This window comes from Oncorhynchus mykiss, chromosome 29, assembly GCF_057628025.1.
Source record: "Oncorhynchus mykiss isolate SJ-2025 chromosome 29, ASM5762802v1, whole genome shotgun sequence".
In the NCBI taxonomy this organism is placed as follows: domain Eukaryota; kingdom Metazoa; phylum Chordata; class Actinopteri; order Salmoniformes; family Salmonidae; genus Oncorhynchus; species Oncorhynchus mykiss.
The window spans coordinates 6,380,947-6,396,579 of NC_143050.1; the positions used below are offsets into that span (position 1 = coordinate 6,380,947).

General features: G+C 39.3%; 1 protein-coding gene across 1 annotated transcript in view; it reads right to left on the minus strand.

Annotated features, from left to right (window-relative positions):
* The window catches only part of LOC149970326 (FRAS1-related extracellular matrix protein 2-like), a 126,353-nt gene continuing 110,720 nt past the window's right edge, over positions 1 to 15,633 (minus strand). The window contains exon 10 of the mRNA XM_090226230.1: positions 1 to 69. Coding sequence (XP_090082356.1) covers positions 1 to 69 — 69 coding nt within the window. The remainder of the gene's footprint in view (positions 70 to 15,633) is intronic.

Below are 15,633 nucleotides of genomic sequence, written 5' to 3' on the forward strand. Positions count from 1 at the left end.
TCAGCTGTTGAATACACGGCCTTTCAATTCCTCTGAGTTTGTGTTCACTGCCGACACGTCCCCAGTGTCCTACGTGCCAAAGAAAGGCACAAATGTGGTACTCATGAGTACGCTGTATAGGGATGGGAGAATCTGTGGCCAAGAACATAAAAAAAAATGAAATCATAATGGATTACAATGCCACAAAAGGAGTGGTAGACAATTTAGACAAGCTGGTGACTGGCTACAACTGCCAAAGAAGAACCCTACGCTGGCATCTTGTGATATTCTTCAACATCTTGGACATCTCGGCGTACAACACGTTTGTCATCTGGATGGAGTTGAACCCAGATTGGAACAGAGGGAAGCTCCAGAGGAGACGGCTCTTTCTCGAGGAGATGGGGAAGGCATTGGCTAGACCTCAAATCACATACAATAAACACACATACACACACATACACACAATAAACACACATACAATAAACACACATACAGTAAACACACATACAGTAAACACACACACATACAATAAACACACACACATACAGTAAACACACACACATACAATAAACACACATACAATAAACACACATACAATAAACACACATACAATAAACACACATACAATAAACACACATACAATAAACACACATACAGTAAACACACATACAATAAACACACACACAATAAACACACATACAATAAACACACATACAATAAACACACATACATTAAACACACATACAATAAACACACACACAATAAACACACACATACAATAAACACATACAATAAACACACACACAATAAACACACACACATACAATAAACACATACAATAAACACACACACAATAAACACACACACATACAATAAACACATATACAATAAACACACATACAATAAACACACATATAATAAACACACATACAATAAACACACACACAATAAACACACATACAATAAACACACATACAATAAACACACATACAATAAACACACATACAATAAACACACAAACAATAAACACACACACATACAATAAACACACATACAATAAACACACATACAATAAACACACACACATACAATAAACACACATACAATAAACACACACACAATAAACACACATACAATAAACACACATACAATAAACACACATACAATAAACACACATACAATAAACACACATACAATAAACACACATACAATAAACACACATACAATAAACACACATACAGTAAACACACACACATACAATAAACACACACACACACAATAAACACACATACAGTAAACACGCATACAATAAACACACATACAATAAACACATATACAGTAAACACACATACAATAAACACATATACAGTAAACACACATACAATAAACACACATACAATAAACACACATACAATAAACACATATACAGTAAACACATACAATAAACACACATACAATAAACACACACACATACAATAAACACACATACAATAAACACACATACAATAAACACACATACAATAAACACACATACAATAAACACATATACAGTAAACACACATACAATAAACACACATACAATAAACACAAATACAATAAACACACATACAATAAACACACATACAATAAACACACATACAATAAACACACATACAATAAACACATATACAGTAAACACACATACAATAAACACACATACATTAAACACACATACAATAAACACACATACAATAAACACACATACAATAAACACACATACAATAAACACATATACAGTAAACACACATACAATAAACACACATACAATAAACACACACACAATAAACACACATACAATAAACACATATACAGTAAACACACATACAATAAACACACATACAATAAACACATATACAGTAAACACACATACAATAAACACACATACAATAAACACACACACAATAAACACACATAAAATAAACACACATACAATAAACACACATACAATAAACACACACACAATAAACACACATAAAATAAACACACATACAATAAACACACATACAGTAAACACACACACAATAAACACACATAAAATAAACACACATAAAATAAACACACATACAATAAACACACATACAATAAACACACACACAATAAACACACATAAAATAAACACACATACAATAAACACACATACAGTAAACACACATACAGTAAACACACACACATACAATAAACACACACACAATAAACGCACATACAATAAACACACATACAATAAACACACACACAATAAACACACACACATACAATAAACACACATACAATAAACACACATACAATAAACACACATAAAATAAACACACATACAATAAACACACATACAATAAACACACACACAATAAACACACACACATACAATAAACACACATACAATAAACACACATACAATAAACACACATACAATAAACACAAATACAATAAACACACATACAATAAGCACACACACATACAATAAGCACACATACAATAAACACACATACAATAAACACACATACAATAAACACACATACAATAAACACACACACAATAAACACACACACATACAATAAACACACATACAATAAACACACACACAATAAACACACATACAATAAACACACATACAATAAACACACATACAATAAACACACATACAATAAACACACATACAATAAACACACACACATACAATAAACACACATACAATAAACACACATACAATAAACACACACACATACAATAAACACACATACAATAAACACACACACAATAAACACACATACAATAAACACACATACAATAAACACACATACAATAAACACACATACAATAAACACACATACAATAAACACACATACAATAAACACACATACAATAAACACACATACAGTAAACACACACACATACAATAAACACACACACACACAATAAACACACATACAGTAAACACGCATACAATAAACACACATACAATAAACACATATACAGTAAACACACATACAATAAACACATATACAGTAAACACACATACAATAAACACACATACAATAAACACACATACAATAAACACATATACAGTAAACACACATACAATAAACACACATACAATAAACACACACACATACAATAAACACACATACAATAAACACACATACAATAAACACACATACAATAAACACACATACAATAAACACATATACAGTAAACACACATACAATAAACACACATACAATAAACACAAATACAATAAACACACATACAATAAACACACATACAATAAACACACATACAATAAACACACATACAATAAACACATATACAGTAAACACACATACAATAAACACACATACATTAAACACACATACAATAAACACACATACAATAAACACACATACAATAAACACACATACAATAAACACATATACAGTAAACACACATACAATAAACACACATACAATAAACACACACACAATAAACACACATACAATAAACACATATACAGTAAACACACATACAATAAACACACATACAATAAACACATATACAGTAAACACACATACAATAAACACACATACAATAAACACACACACAATAAACACACATAAAATAAACACACATACAATAAACACACATACAATAAACACACACACAATAAACACACATAAAATAAACACACATACAATAAACACACATACAGTAAACACACACACAATAAACACACATAAAATAAACACACATAAAATAAACACACATACAATAAACACACATACAATAAACACACACACAATAAACACACATAAAATAAACACACATACAATAAACACACATACAGTAAACACACATACAGTAAACACACACACATACAATAAACACACACACAATAAACGCACATACAATAAACACACATACAATAAACACACACACAATAAACACACACACATACAATAAACACACATACAATAAACACACATACAATAAACACACATAAAATAAACACACATACAATAAACACACATACAATAAACACACACACAATAAACACACACACATACAATAAACACACATACAATAAACACACATACAATAAACACACATACAATAAACACAAATACAATAAACACACATACAATAAGCACACACACATACAATAAGCACACATACAATAAACACACATACAATAAACACACATACAATAAACACACATACAATAAACACACACACAATAAACACACACACATACAATAAACACACATACAATAAACACACACACAATAAACACACACACATACAATAAACACACACACATACAATAAACACACACACATACAATAAACACACATACAATAAACACACACACATACAATAAACACACATACAATAAACACACATACAATAAACACACATACAATAAACACACGTACAGTCCAACAGTGAACTTCAAACAAGCACAAAGACCAGAGAGGTTTCCAATGCCTCACAAAGAAGGGCACCTATTGGTAGATGGGTAAAAATAAATAAAAGCAGACATTGAATATCCCTTTGAGGATGGTGAAGTAATTAATAACACTTTGGATGGTGTATCAATACACCCAGTCACTACAATGATACAGGCGTCCTTTCTAACTCGGGAAGGAAACTGCTCATGGATTTCACCATGAGGCCAATGGTGACTTGAAAACAGTTACAGAGTTTAATGGCTGCGATAGGATAAAACTGAGGATGGCTCAACAACATTGTAATTACTCCACAATACTAACCTAATTGACAGAGTTAAAAGAAAGAATCCTGTACAGCATAAAACATATTCCAAAACATGCCTTCTGTTTCCAACAAGGCACAACAGTTTTAATGCAAAAAATGTGGCAAAGCAATTAACTTTTTTGTCCTGAATACAAAGTGTTATGTTTGGGGCACATCCAACACAACACATTACTGAGTACTACTCTCTGTATTTTCAAGCATAGTGATGGCTACATCATGTTATGAATATGCTTGTAGTCGTTAAGGACTGGGGAGTTTTTCAGGATAAAAAAGAAACAGAATGGAGCTAAGCACAGGCAAAATCCTAGAGGAAAACCTGGTTCAGTCTGCTTTCCACCAGACACTAGGATATACATTCACCTTTCAGCAGCACAATAACATAAAACACAAGGTCAAACCTACACCTGAAGTTGCTTACCAAGAAGACAGTGAATGTTCCTGAGTGACCAAATTACAGTTTTGACTTAAATCTGCTTGAAAATCTGTGACAAGAGCCGAAAATGGTGGTCTGGCAATAATCAACAACCAATTTGACAGACCTTGAATAATTAAAAAAATAATAACAGGCAAATTATGCACAATCTAGGTGTGCAAAGCTCATAGAGACTTAGCCAGAATTTCCCCCCAAAAAACTAACAGCTGTAATTGCTGCCAAACGTGTGTCTACAAAGTTTTGGCTCAGTGGAGTGAACACTAATGTAAATGAGATTTTTCTGTGTTTAACTTTCAATAGATTTGCAAACATTTCTAAAAACATGTTTCACTTCGTAATGATGGGTTATCTGTGTAGATGTGTGAGACAAATACAGAACTCTGTACTATCTTTTACTATTTTCTACATTGCAGAATAATAGTGACGACATTACAACTATGGAATAACACATATGGAATCATGTAGTAACCAAAAAAGTGTAAAACAAATCAAAATATATTTTAGATTTTAGATTCTTCAAAGTAGCCACCCTTTGCCTTGATGACAGCTTTGCACACTCTTGGCATTTTGTCAACCAGCTTCACCTGGAATGCTTTTCCAGCAGTCTTGAAGGAGTTCCCACATATGCTGACCCTTTGCTGATCCCACATATGCTGACCCCATTCCAAACCATCTCAATTGGATTGAGGTCGAGTGATTGTGGAGGCTAGGTCATCGGATGCAGTACTCCATCACTCTCCTTCTTGGTCAAATAGCCCTTACACAGCCTGGAGGTGTGTTCGGTCATTGTCCTGTTGAAAAACTAATTATAGTCCCACTAAGCGAAAACCAGATGGGATGACATATCACTGCAGAATGCTGTGGTAGCTATGCTAGTGAAGTGTGCCTTGAATTCTAAATAAATCACAGACAGTGTCACCAGCAAAGCACCCCCACACCATCACACCTCCTCCTCCATGCTTCACGGTGGAAACGACACATGCCGAGATCATACGTTCATCTACTCTGCATTTCACAAAGACACGGAGGTTGGAACCAAAAATCTAAAATTTGGACTCAGCAGACCAAACGACAGATTTCCACCGGTATAATGTCCATTGCTCGTGTTTCTTGGCCCAAGCACGTCTCTTCTTCTTATTGGTGTCCTTTAGTAGTGGTTTATTTGCAGCAATTCAACCACGAAGGCCTGATTCACACAGTCTCCTCTGAACAGTTGATGGTGAGATGTGTCTGTTAATTGAACTCTGTGAAGCATTTATTTTGGCTGCAATCTGAGGTGAAGTTAACTCTATTATCCTCTGCAGAAAAGGTTGGGTCTTCCTTTCCTGTGGTGGTCCTCATGAGAGCCAGTTTCAAAGTTTTCGAAATGTTCCTCATTGACTGAACTTCATGTCTTAAAGTAATGATGGAGTTACGTTTCTCTTTGCTTATTTCAGATGTTCTTCCCATAATATGGACTTGGTCTTTTACCAAATAGGGCTATCTTCTGTATACCAACACTACCTTGTCACAACACAACTGATTGGCTTAAACGCATTAAGAAGGGTAGAAATTCCACAAATGAACTTTTAACAAGGCACACCTGTAAATTGAAGATGGTTGAGAGAATGCAGTGTGCAAAGCTGTCATCAAGGAAAAGGGTGGTGTCACACCCTGACCAGAGAGAGCCCTTGTTTGTCTATGGTGTAGTAGGTCAGGGCGTGACGAGGGGGTGTTCTTTATTATCTTTATTGTTGGTCCGTGACGAGGGGGTGTTCTTTATCGCTGGTCCGAGTTTCCAACGACGAACGTGACAGAATATCCCACCAAACCAGGACCAAGCAGCGTGTTCACCAGGTAAAGGAGTTTTGGACATGGGAAGAAGTCATGGGAGGATGCGAAACCCTTCTTTGGCGGCAGACGGAAGTTAAGGATGGAGGACAGCGACGAGGCCGGGGTTCACGGCAACAGAAATCCCAAGGACAACCCCTAGATTTTTTTTTTTTGGGGGGGGGGTACGGTGGCCGGTCAAGCCGAGGAGAGTGCCAGAGCCCAAATGGCAAACTCTGGAGGAGCGTGTCATCAGACCATGGCCACAGGACCCCCAATATTTTTTTTTTTGGGGGGGGGGGGGGGGGCAGATGGAGCTGGCGGATGAGCCGCGGGAAGAACCAGAGACTGACTGTTAAGGAGGCACAGGAGAAGTTGCTAGAGAAAGAGATGAGAGAGATGTTGTGCAAGTGTGTTCTGCTCAACATCCGACCAGAGGATCCGGTTAGCAGGCTGGTGCAACCTGTACCGGCTCCACCCTTCTGGCCTTCAGTGTGCCTCCCAAGTCTGGTACGTCCTGTGTCTCCTCCTTGCACTCGCCCTGAAGTGTGTGTCCCAAGTCCGGTACATCCTGTGTCTCCTCCTCGCACTCTCCCTGAAGTGTGTGTCCCCAGTCCGGTACATCCTGTGTCTCCTCCTCGCACTCGCCCTGAAGTGCGTGTCCCCAGTGCAGTACGTCCTGTGCCTCCTCCTCGACACTCCCCTGAAGTGTGTGTCCCCAGTCCGGTACATCCTGTGTCTCCTCCTCGCACTCGCCCTGAAGTGCGTGTCACCGATCCGGTGCCACTTGTACCGGCCCCACGCATCAGGCCTCCAGTGCACCTCCCCAAATTTCTATGTTGGTGTTTTGGTTTGGTTCCCAATTAGAGACAGCTGGTAATCGTTGCCTCTAATTTAAGTAGCTGTTTTTCCCACCTGTGTTTGTGGGATATTATTTTGTGTTTTGTGCATGTGCACCACGTAGTCACGTTTCGTTGTTTCTTTATTGTTTATTGACGAACGTGACAGGTGGCTACTTTGAGGAATCTAAAAATCTAGAATCTATTATGATTTTTTTAACACTTTTTTGGTTACTACATGATTCCATATGCGTTATTTCGTAGTTTTGATGTCTTCACTACTATTCTACAATGTGTAGAAAATTGTAAAAATATAGAAAAACACTTGAATGAATAGGTGTGTCCAAACATTTGACTGGTACTGTATATTTTTTATCCATTTTGAATTCAGGCTGTAGCACAACAAAATGTGGAATAAGTCAAGGGGTATGAATACTTTTGGAACGCACTGTGTGGATGGCGGATTGACGTAAGCCGCGAGCTCCAGCGCAGAGGGTCGTGTGTTCAATCCCAGTACTAGGCAGTCATGTTAGATTGCTTCGTGTTAAACTCTATTCCAAACCTTATCGCCTAACTGAACCACTCAGTATGAATATCAAACCTTATCCCCCAACTGAACCATTCAGGACAAATGTCTAAACTTAATGTATTAACTATTTTCCAAACCTTAAACCCTAACTGAAAACATTCAGTATGAATGTCTAAACTTAATGTATTAACTATTTTCCAAACCTTAAACCCTAACTGAAAACATTCAGTATGAATGTCTAAACTTAATGTATTAACTCTTTTCCAAACCTTAAACCCTAACTGAAAACATTCAGTATGAATGTCTAAACTTAATGTATTAACTCTTTTCCAAACCTTAAACCCTAACTGAAAACATTCAGTATGAATGTCTAAACTTAATGTATTAACTCTTTTCCAAACCTTAAACCCTAACTGAAAACATTCAGTATGAATGTCTAAACTTAATGTATTAACTCTTTTCCAAACCTTAAACCCTAACTGAAAACATTCAGTATGAATGTCTAAACTTAATGTATTAACTCTTTTCCAAACCTTAAACCCTAACTGAAAACATTCAGTATTAATGTCTAAACTTAATGTATTAACTCTTTTCCAAACCTTAAACCCTAACTGAAAACATTCAGTATGAATGTCTAAACTTAATGTGTCAAACGCTATTCCAGGGTGTCAAAAACAACATTCAATTTGACATTTGGAGAAACATGGATAAACGTCGGAATCAAATTGGTCAAACCGTGAGATTTTGTTTGTGGTTTATCACTTAGCACTAAGTCCCTCCCTCTCACTCCCTCTCTCGCTGTCGATAGGCCGATAGGGAAGATGTGTAAGACCTTAACATGATCACTAATAACAGTAAACAGTGTAAAATCAAATGAATTGGTCACATTCACATATTTAGCAGGTGTTGTAGCGAAATGCTTGTGTGTGTGTGTGTGTGTGTGTGTGTGCGTGCACGTGTGCGCGCACGTGTGTGTGTGTGCATGCGTGCGTGCGTGCACGTGTGTGTGTGTGTGTGCACGTGTGCGCGCACGTGTGTGTGTGTGCGTGCGTGCGTGCGTGCACGTGTGTGTGTGTGTGTGTGTGTGTGTGTGTGTGTGTGTGTGTGTGTTCAGAGCCGGTATTAGTGTTATGTCTGACAGTGTACCCGTTAATCCTTCATGGTGCTAAAATTACTCACATTACCATCTCTTTGAACGTGTCACCAGCCATGAGGGTTTATGGGGAACTTATTTCTTTGGAGTGACTGTGTTGCTGAGTTATCTGGCACCCTTTCCTGATAGCTACAAAAAACTGAAGCTTTTGGTCATGTGCTGGATTCAACTAGTTTACTGAATATTAAACACAAGCAGGACAGACAGGTAGTCTGATTAGCATATTAAAGACAAGCAGGACAGACAGGTAGTCTGATTAGCATATTAAACACAAGCAGGACAGACAGGTAGTCTGATTAGCATATTAAAGTCTGATTAGCATATTAGCAGGACAGACAGGTAGTCTGATTAGCATATTAAACACAAGCAGGACAGACAGGTAGTCTGATTAGCATATTAAACACAAGCAGGACAAACAGGTAGTCTGATTAGCATATTACAGTCTGATTAGCATATTAAACACAAGCAGGACAGACAGGTAGTCTGATTAGCATATTAAACACAAGCAGGACAGACAGGTAGTCTGATTAGCATATTAAACACAAGCAGGACAGACAGGTAGTCTGATTAGCATATTAAACACAAGCAGGACAGACAGGTAGTCTGATTAGCATATTAAACACAAGCAGGACAGACAGGTAGTCTGAATAGCATGTAGTCTACACACAGAGACGCGTACAAAGCTCTTCCCTGCCCTCCATTTGGCAAATCTGACCATAATTATATCCTCCTGAATCCTGCTTACAATCTAAAATTAAAGCTGGAAGCACCAGTGATTCGGTCAATAAAAAAGTGGTCAGATGAAGCAGATGCTAAGCTACAGGACTGTTTTGTTAGAACAGACTGGAATATGTTCTTCTGGTGGCATTGAGGAGTACACCACATCAGTCACTGGCTGCTTCATCAATAAGTGCATTGAGGACGTCGTCCCCACAGTGACCACAGTACATACCCCAACCAGAAGCCATGGATTATAGGCAACATCCACAATGGGATAAAGGGCAGAGCTGCCGCTTTCAAGGAGCGGGACTCTAACCCGGAAGCTTATAAGAAATCCCGATATGCCCTCCGACAAACCATCAACAAGGCAAAGCATCAATATAGGACTAAGATCGAATCATACTACACCGGCTCTGACGCTCGTCGGATGAGGCAGGGCGTGTAAACTATTACAGACTACAAAGGGAAGCACAGCCGAGAGCTGCCCAGTGTCACAAACCTACCAGATTAGCTAAATAACTTCTACGCTCGCTTCGAAGCAAGTAACACTGAAACATGCACGAGAGCATCAGTTGTTCTGGATGACTGTGTGATCACGCTCTCCGCAGCCAATGTGAGTAAGACCTATAAACAGATCAACATTCAAAAGGCTGCAGGGCCAGACGGATTACCAGGAAGTGTACTCCGAGCATGCACTAGCCAACTGGCAACTGGCAGTCATTCCAACCCTGCTAGGCCTCCGACCGCAAGGCACTACAGAGGGTAATGCATACGGCCCAGTACATCACCGGGCCAAGCTTCCTGCCATCCAGGAACACTATACTGGGTGGTGTCAGAGGAATGCCCTAAAAATTGTCAAAGACTCCAGCCACCCTAGTCATAGACTGTTCTCTCTGCTACCGCACGGCAAGCGGTACCGGTGCACCAAGTCTAAGTCCAAGAGGCTTCTAAAACAGCTTCTACCCCCCAAGCAATAAGACTCCTTCTACGCTGCTGCTTCTCTCTGTTATTATATATGCATAGCCACTTTAATAACTCTACCTACATGTACCTCAATAACCTTGACTAACCGGTGCCCCCGCACATTGACTCTGTACCGCTACCCCCTGTATATAGCATCGCTACTGATATTTTACTGCTGCTCTTTAATTATTAGCGAATGTTATTTCTTACTTTTTGGGGGGGAATTTTCTAAAAACTACATTGTTGGTTAAGGGCTTGTCAGTAAGCATTTCACACATATGCCACGCTGTTGTATTCGGCGCATGGGACAAATAAAATAACTTTTGATTTGATTTAAACAGGAAGAGAGTTACAGACAGTGTCTAGGAACAGGAAGAGAGTTAGAGACATTGTCTAGGAACAGGACGAGAGTTACAGACAGTGTCTAGGAACAGGAAGAGAGTTAGAGACATTGTCTAGGAACAGGAAGAGAGTTACAGACAGTGTCTAGGAACAGGAAGAGAGTTACAGACAGTGTCTAGGAACAGGAAGAGATTTACAGACAGTGTCTAGGAACAGGAAGAGAGTTAGAGACATTGTCTAGGAACAGGAAGAGAGTTACAGACAGTGTCTAGGAACAGGAAGAGATTTACAGACAGTGTCTGGGTACAGGAAGAGAGTTAGAGACATTGTCTAGGAACAGGAAGAGAGTTACAGACAGTGTCTAGGAACAGGAAGAGATTTACAGACAGTGTCTAGGAACAGGAAGAGAGTTAGAGACATTGTCTAGGAACAGGAAGAGAGTTACAGACAGTGTCTAGGAACAGGAAGAGATTTACAGACAGTGTCTAGGAACAGGAAGAGAGTTAGAGACAGTGTCTAGGAACAGGAAGAGATTTACAGACAGTGTCTAGGAACATGAAGAGATTTAGAGACAGTAACAGCTTCAAACACTAAAACTCAGAGAAGAGAGAAGTCAGGGTTGAGAGCCACACACACACACACACACACACACACACACACACACACACACACACACACACACACACACACACACACACACACACACACACACACACACACACACGGCTATGACACATTGACAAACCATTATTCCCCCTCAGCTGAGTATGAATCTGGCTAAGTCCCAAACCCTATTCCCTATAGGGTGCACTCATTTTGACTAAAGCCCTGAAAGTAGTGTGCCATTTGTTACGGATACTTGGTCTACTGAAGCCTCAGGAGGTTAATTTCATGCTTTGTGTCACAGGTTGATGGAGACGCAGAGATTTCAACCACTCGCACACACGCACACGCACACACACACACGCACAAGCACACGCACACGCACACGCACACACACACACACACACACACACACACACACACACACACACACACACACACACACACACAAATACACACACAGACACACACACAGAGACACACACACACACACACACACACACACACACACGCACAAGCACACGCAGACACACACACACGCACAAGCACACACACACACTGGATATGAAATTCCTTCATTTCCCAAAGAACACAAGAAGGCTTTCCAAATTGAAGAGACAGACGGAATGGTCTTTGAACTGGAAAACCATGAATTCCTCTGCTCTGTTTGTCTCTAATGTATGTGTGTGTGTGTGTGTGTGTGTGTGTGTGTGTGTCTCTTTGTGTGTGTCTCTGTGTGTGTGTCTCTGTGTGTGTGTGTGTGTGTGTGTGTGCTCTCTGAGAGAAGAAAGAAATATGTCTGTCTGTAGGATGCACTGCTATCTGTTGTGCTTCAGGGCTGAATGCTGAACGGTGGTTTGGGGGTACAGGGCTTGGGTAAATGCTGAATGGTGGTTTGAGGGCACAGGGCTTGGGTAAATGCTGAATGGTGGTTTGAGGGTACAGGGCTTGGGTAAATGCTGAATGCTGAATGGTGGTTTGAGGGTACAGGGCTTGGGTAAATGCTGAATGGTGGTTTGAGGGCACAGGGCTTGGGTAAATGCTGAATGCTGAATGGTGGTTTGAGTGTACAGGCCTTGGGTAAATGCTGAATGGTGGTTTGAGGGCACAGGGCTTGGGTAAATGCTGAATGGTGGTTTGAGGGCACAGGGCTTGGGTAAATGCTGAATGGTGGTTTGAGGGCACAGGGCTTGGGTAAATGCTGAATGGTGGTTTGAGGGCACAGGGCTTGGGTAAATGCTGAATGGTGGTTTGAGGGTACAGGGCTTGGGTAAATGCTGAATGGTGGTTTGAGGGTACAGGGCTTGGGTAAATGCTGAATGGTGGGTTATGGGTACAGGGCTTGGGTAAATGCTGAATGCTGAATGGTGGGTTGTGGGCACAGGGCTTGGGTAAATGCTGAATGCTGATTGGTGGGTTGTGGGTACAGGGCTTGGGTAAATGCTGAATGCTGAATGGTGGGTTGTGGGTACAGGGCTTGGGTAAATGCTGAATGCTGAATGGTGGGTTGTGGGTACAGGGCTTGGGCAAATGCTGAATGCTGAATGGTGGTTTGAGTGTGCAGGGCTTGGGTAAATGCTGAATGCTGAATGGTGGGTTGTGGGTACAGGGCTTGGGTAAATGCTGAATGCTGAATGGTGGATTGAGGGTGAAGGGTGGGTTGTATTCACTACCAACGGAAGCAAACAGACCGTAAAAGGACGGATTGCCTGACCTTGTTGAATATGAAACGCTTATATTCATTTTCCATTGCCGTTCTGCTATATTTTGCTATGCTGTGCACTCAACGAATAGGACCCTGAGTTGGAGTGAGTGGTAAAGTTGTATTGCTGATAGTGTCTGTGACAGGCAACTGCCTTGGTGGAAATGGAATGACACACAGATGAGTGTTTTGTGAAAACGGAAAGGCAATAGAATTTAATCTGAAATTGTTAGACACTCAGAGAAACACATGATTACACTGGGTGTTTCTCAATACGTTTACACTGGGTGTTTCTCAATATGATTACACTGGGTGTTTCTCAATACGTTTACACTGGGTGTTTCTCAATATGTAACACTGGGTGTTTCTCAATTGTTTACACTGGGTGTTTCTCAATATGTTTACACTGGGTGTTTCTCAATATGTTTACAGTGGGTGTTTCTCAATATGTTTACTACACTGGGTGTTTCTCAATATGTTTACTACACTGGGTGTTTCTCAATTTGTTACTACACTGGGTGTTTCTCAATATGTTTACTACACTGGGTGTTCCTCAATATGTTTACACTGGGTGTTTCTCAATATGTTTACTACACTGGGTGTTTCTCAATATGTTTACTACACTGGGTGTTTCTCAATATGTTTACTACAGTGGGTGTTTCTCAATGTGTAAAGTGGTTGTTTCTCAATATGTTTACAGTGGGTGTTTCTCAATATATTTACACTGGGTGTTTCTCAATATGTTTACACTGGGTGTTTCTCAATATGTTTACAGTGGGTGTTTCTCAATATGTTTACACTGGGTGTTTCTCAACATGCATATTGTTACACAGTGGGTGTTTCTCAATCAGATCACTATTACACAGTGGGTGTTTCTCAATCAGATCATTATTACACAGTGGGTGTTTCTAAATATGCAAATTGTTACACAGTGGGTGTTTCTCAATATGCAAATTGTTACACACTGGGTGTTTCTCAATATGTTTACACTGGGTGTTTCTCAATATGTTTACACTGGGTGTTTCTCAATATGTTTACTACACTGGGTGTTTCTCAATATGTTTACTACAGTGGGTGTTTCTCAATATGTTTACTACACTGGGTGTTTCTCAATATGCTTATTACACGGGTTGTTTCTCAATATGCTTATTACACTGGGTGACTCTCAATATGTTTACACTGGGTGTCTGTCAATATGTTTACACTGGGTGTTTCTCAATATGTTTGCTACAGTGGCTGTTTCTCAATATGCTTATATGCTTACTACACTGGGTGTTTCTCAATATGCATACTACACTAACTGTTTCTCAATATGCTTACTACACTGGGTGTTTCTCAATATGATACTACACTGGGTGTTTCTCAATATGTTTACTACACTGGGTGTTTCTCAATATGCTTATTACACTGGGTGTTTCTCAATATGATACTACACTGGGTGTTCCTCAATATGTTTACTACACTGGGTGTTTCTCAATATGATACTACACTGGGTGTTCCTCAATATGTTTACTACACTGGGTGTTTCTCAATATATGTACACTGGGTGTTTCTCAATATGTTTACACTGGGTGTTTCTCAATATGTTTACTACACTGGGTGTTTCTCAATATGATACTACACTGGGTGTTCCTCAATACGTTTACACTGGGTGCTTCTCAATACGTTTACACTGGGTGTTTCTCAATATGTTTACTACACTGGGTGCTTCTCAATACGTTTACACTGGGTGCTTCTCAATACGTTTACAGTGGGTGTTTCTCAATATGTTTACAC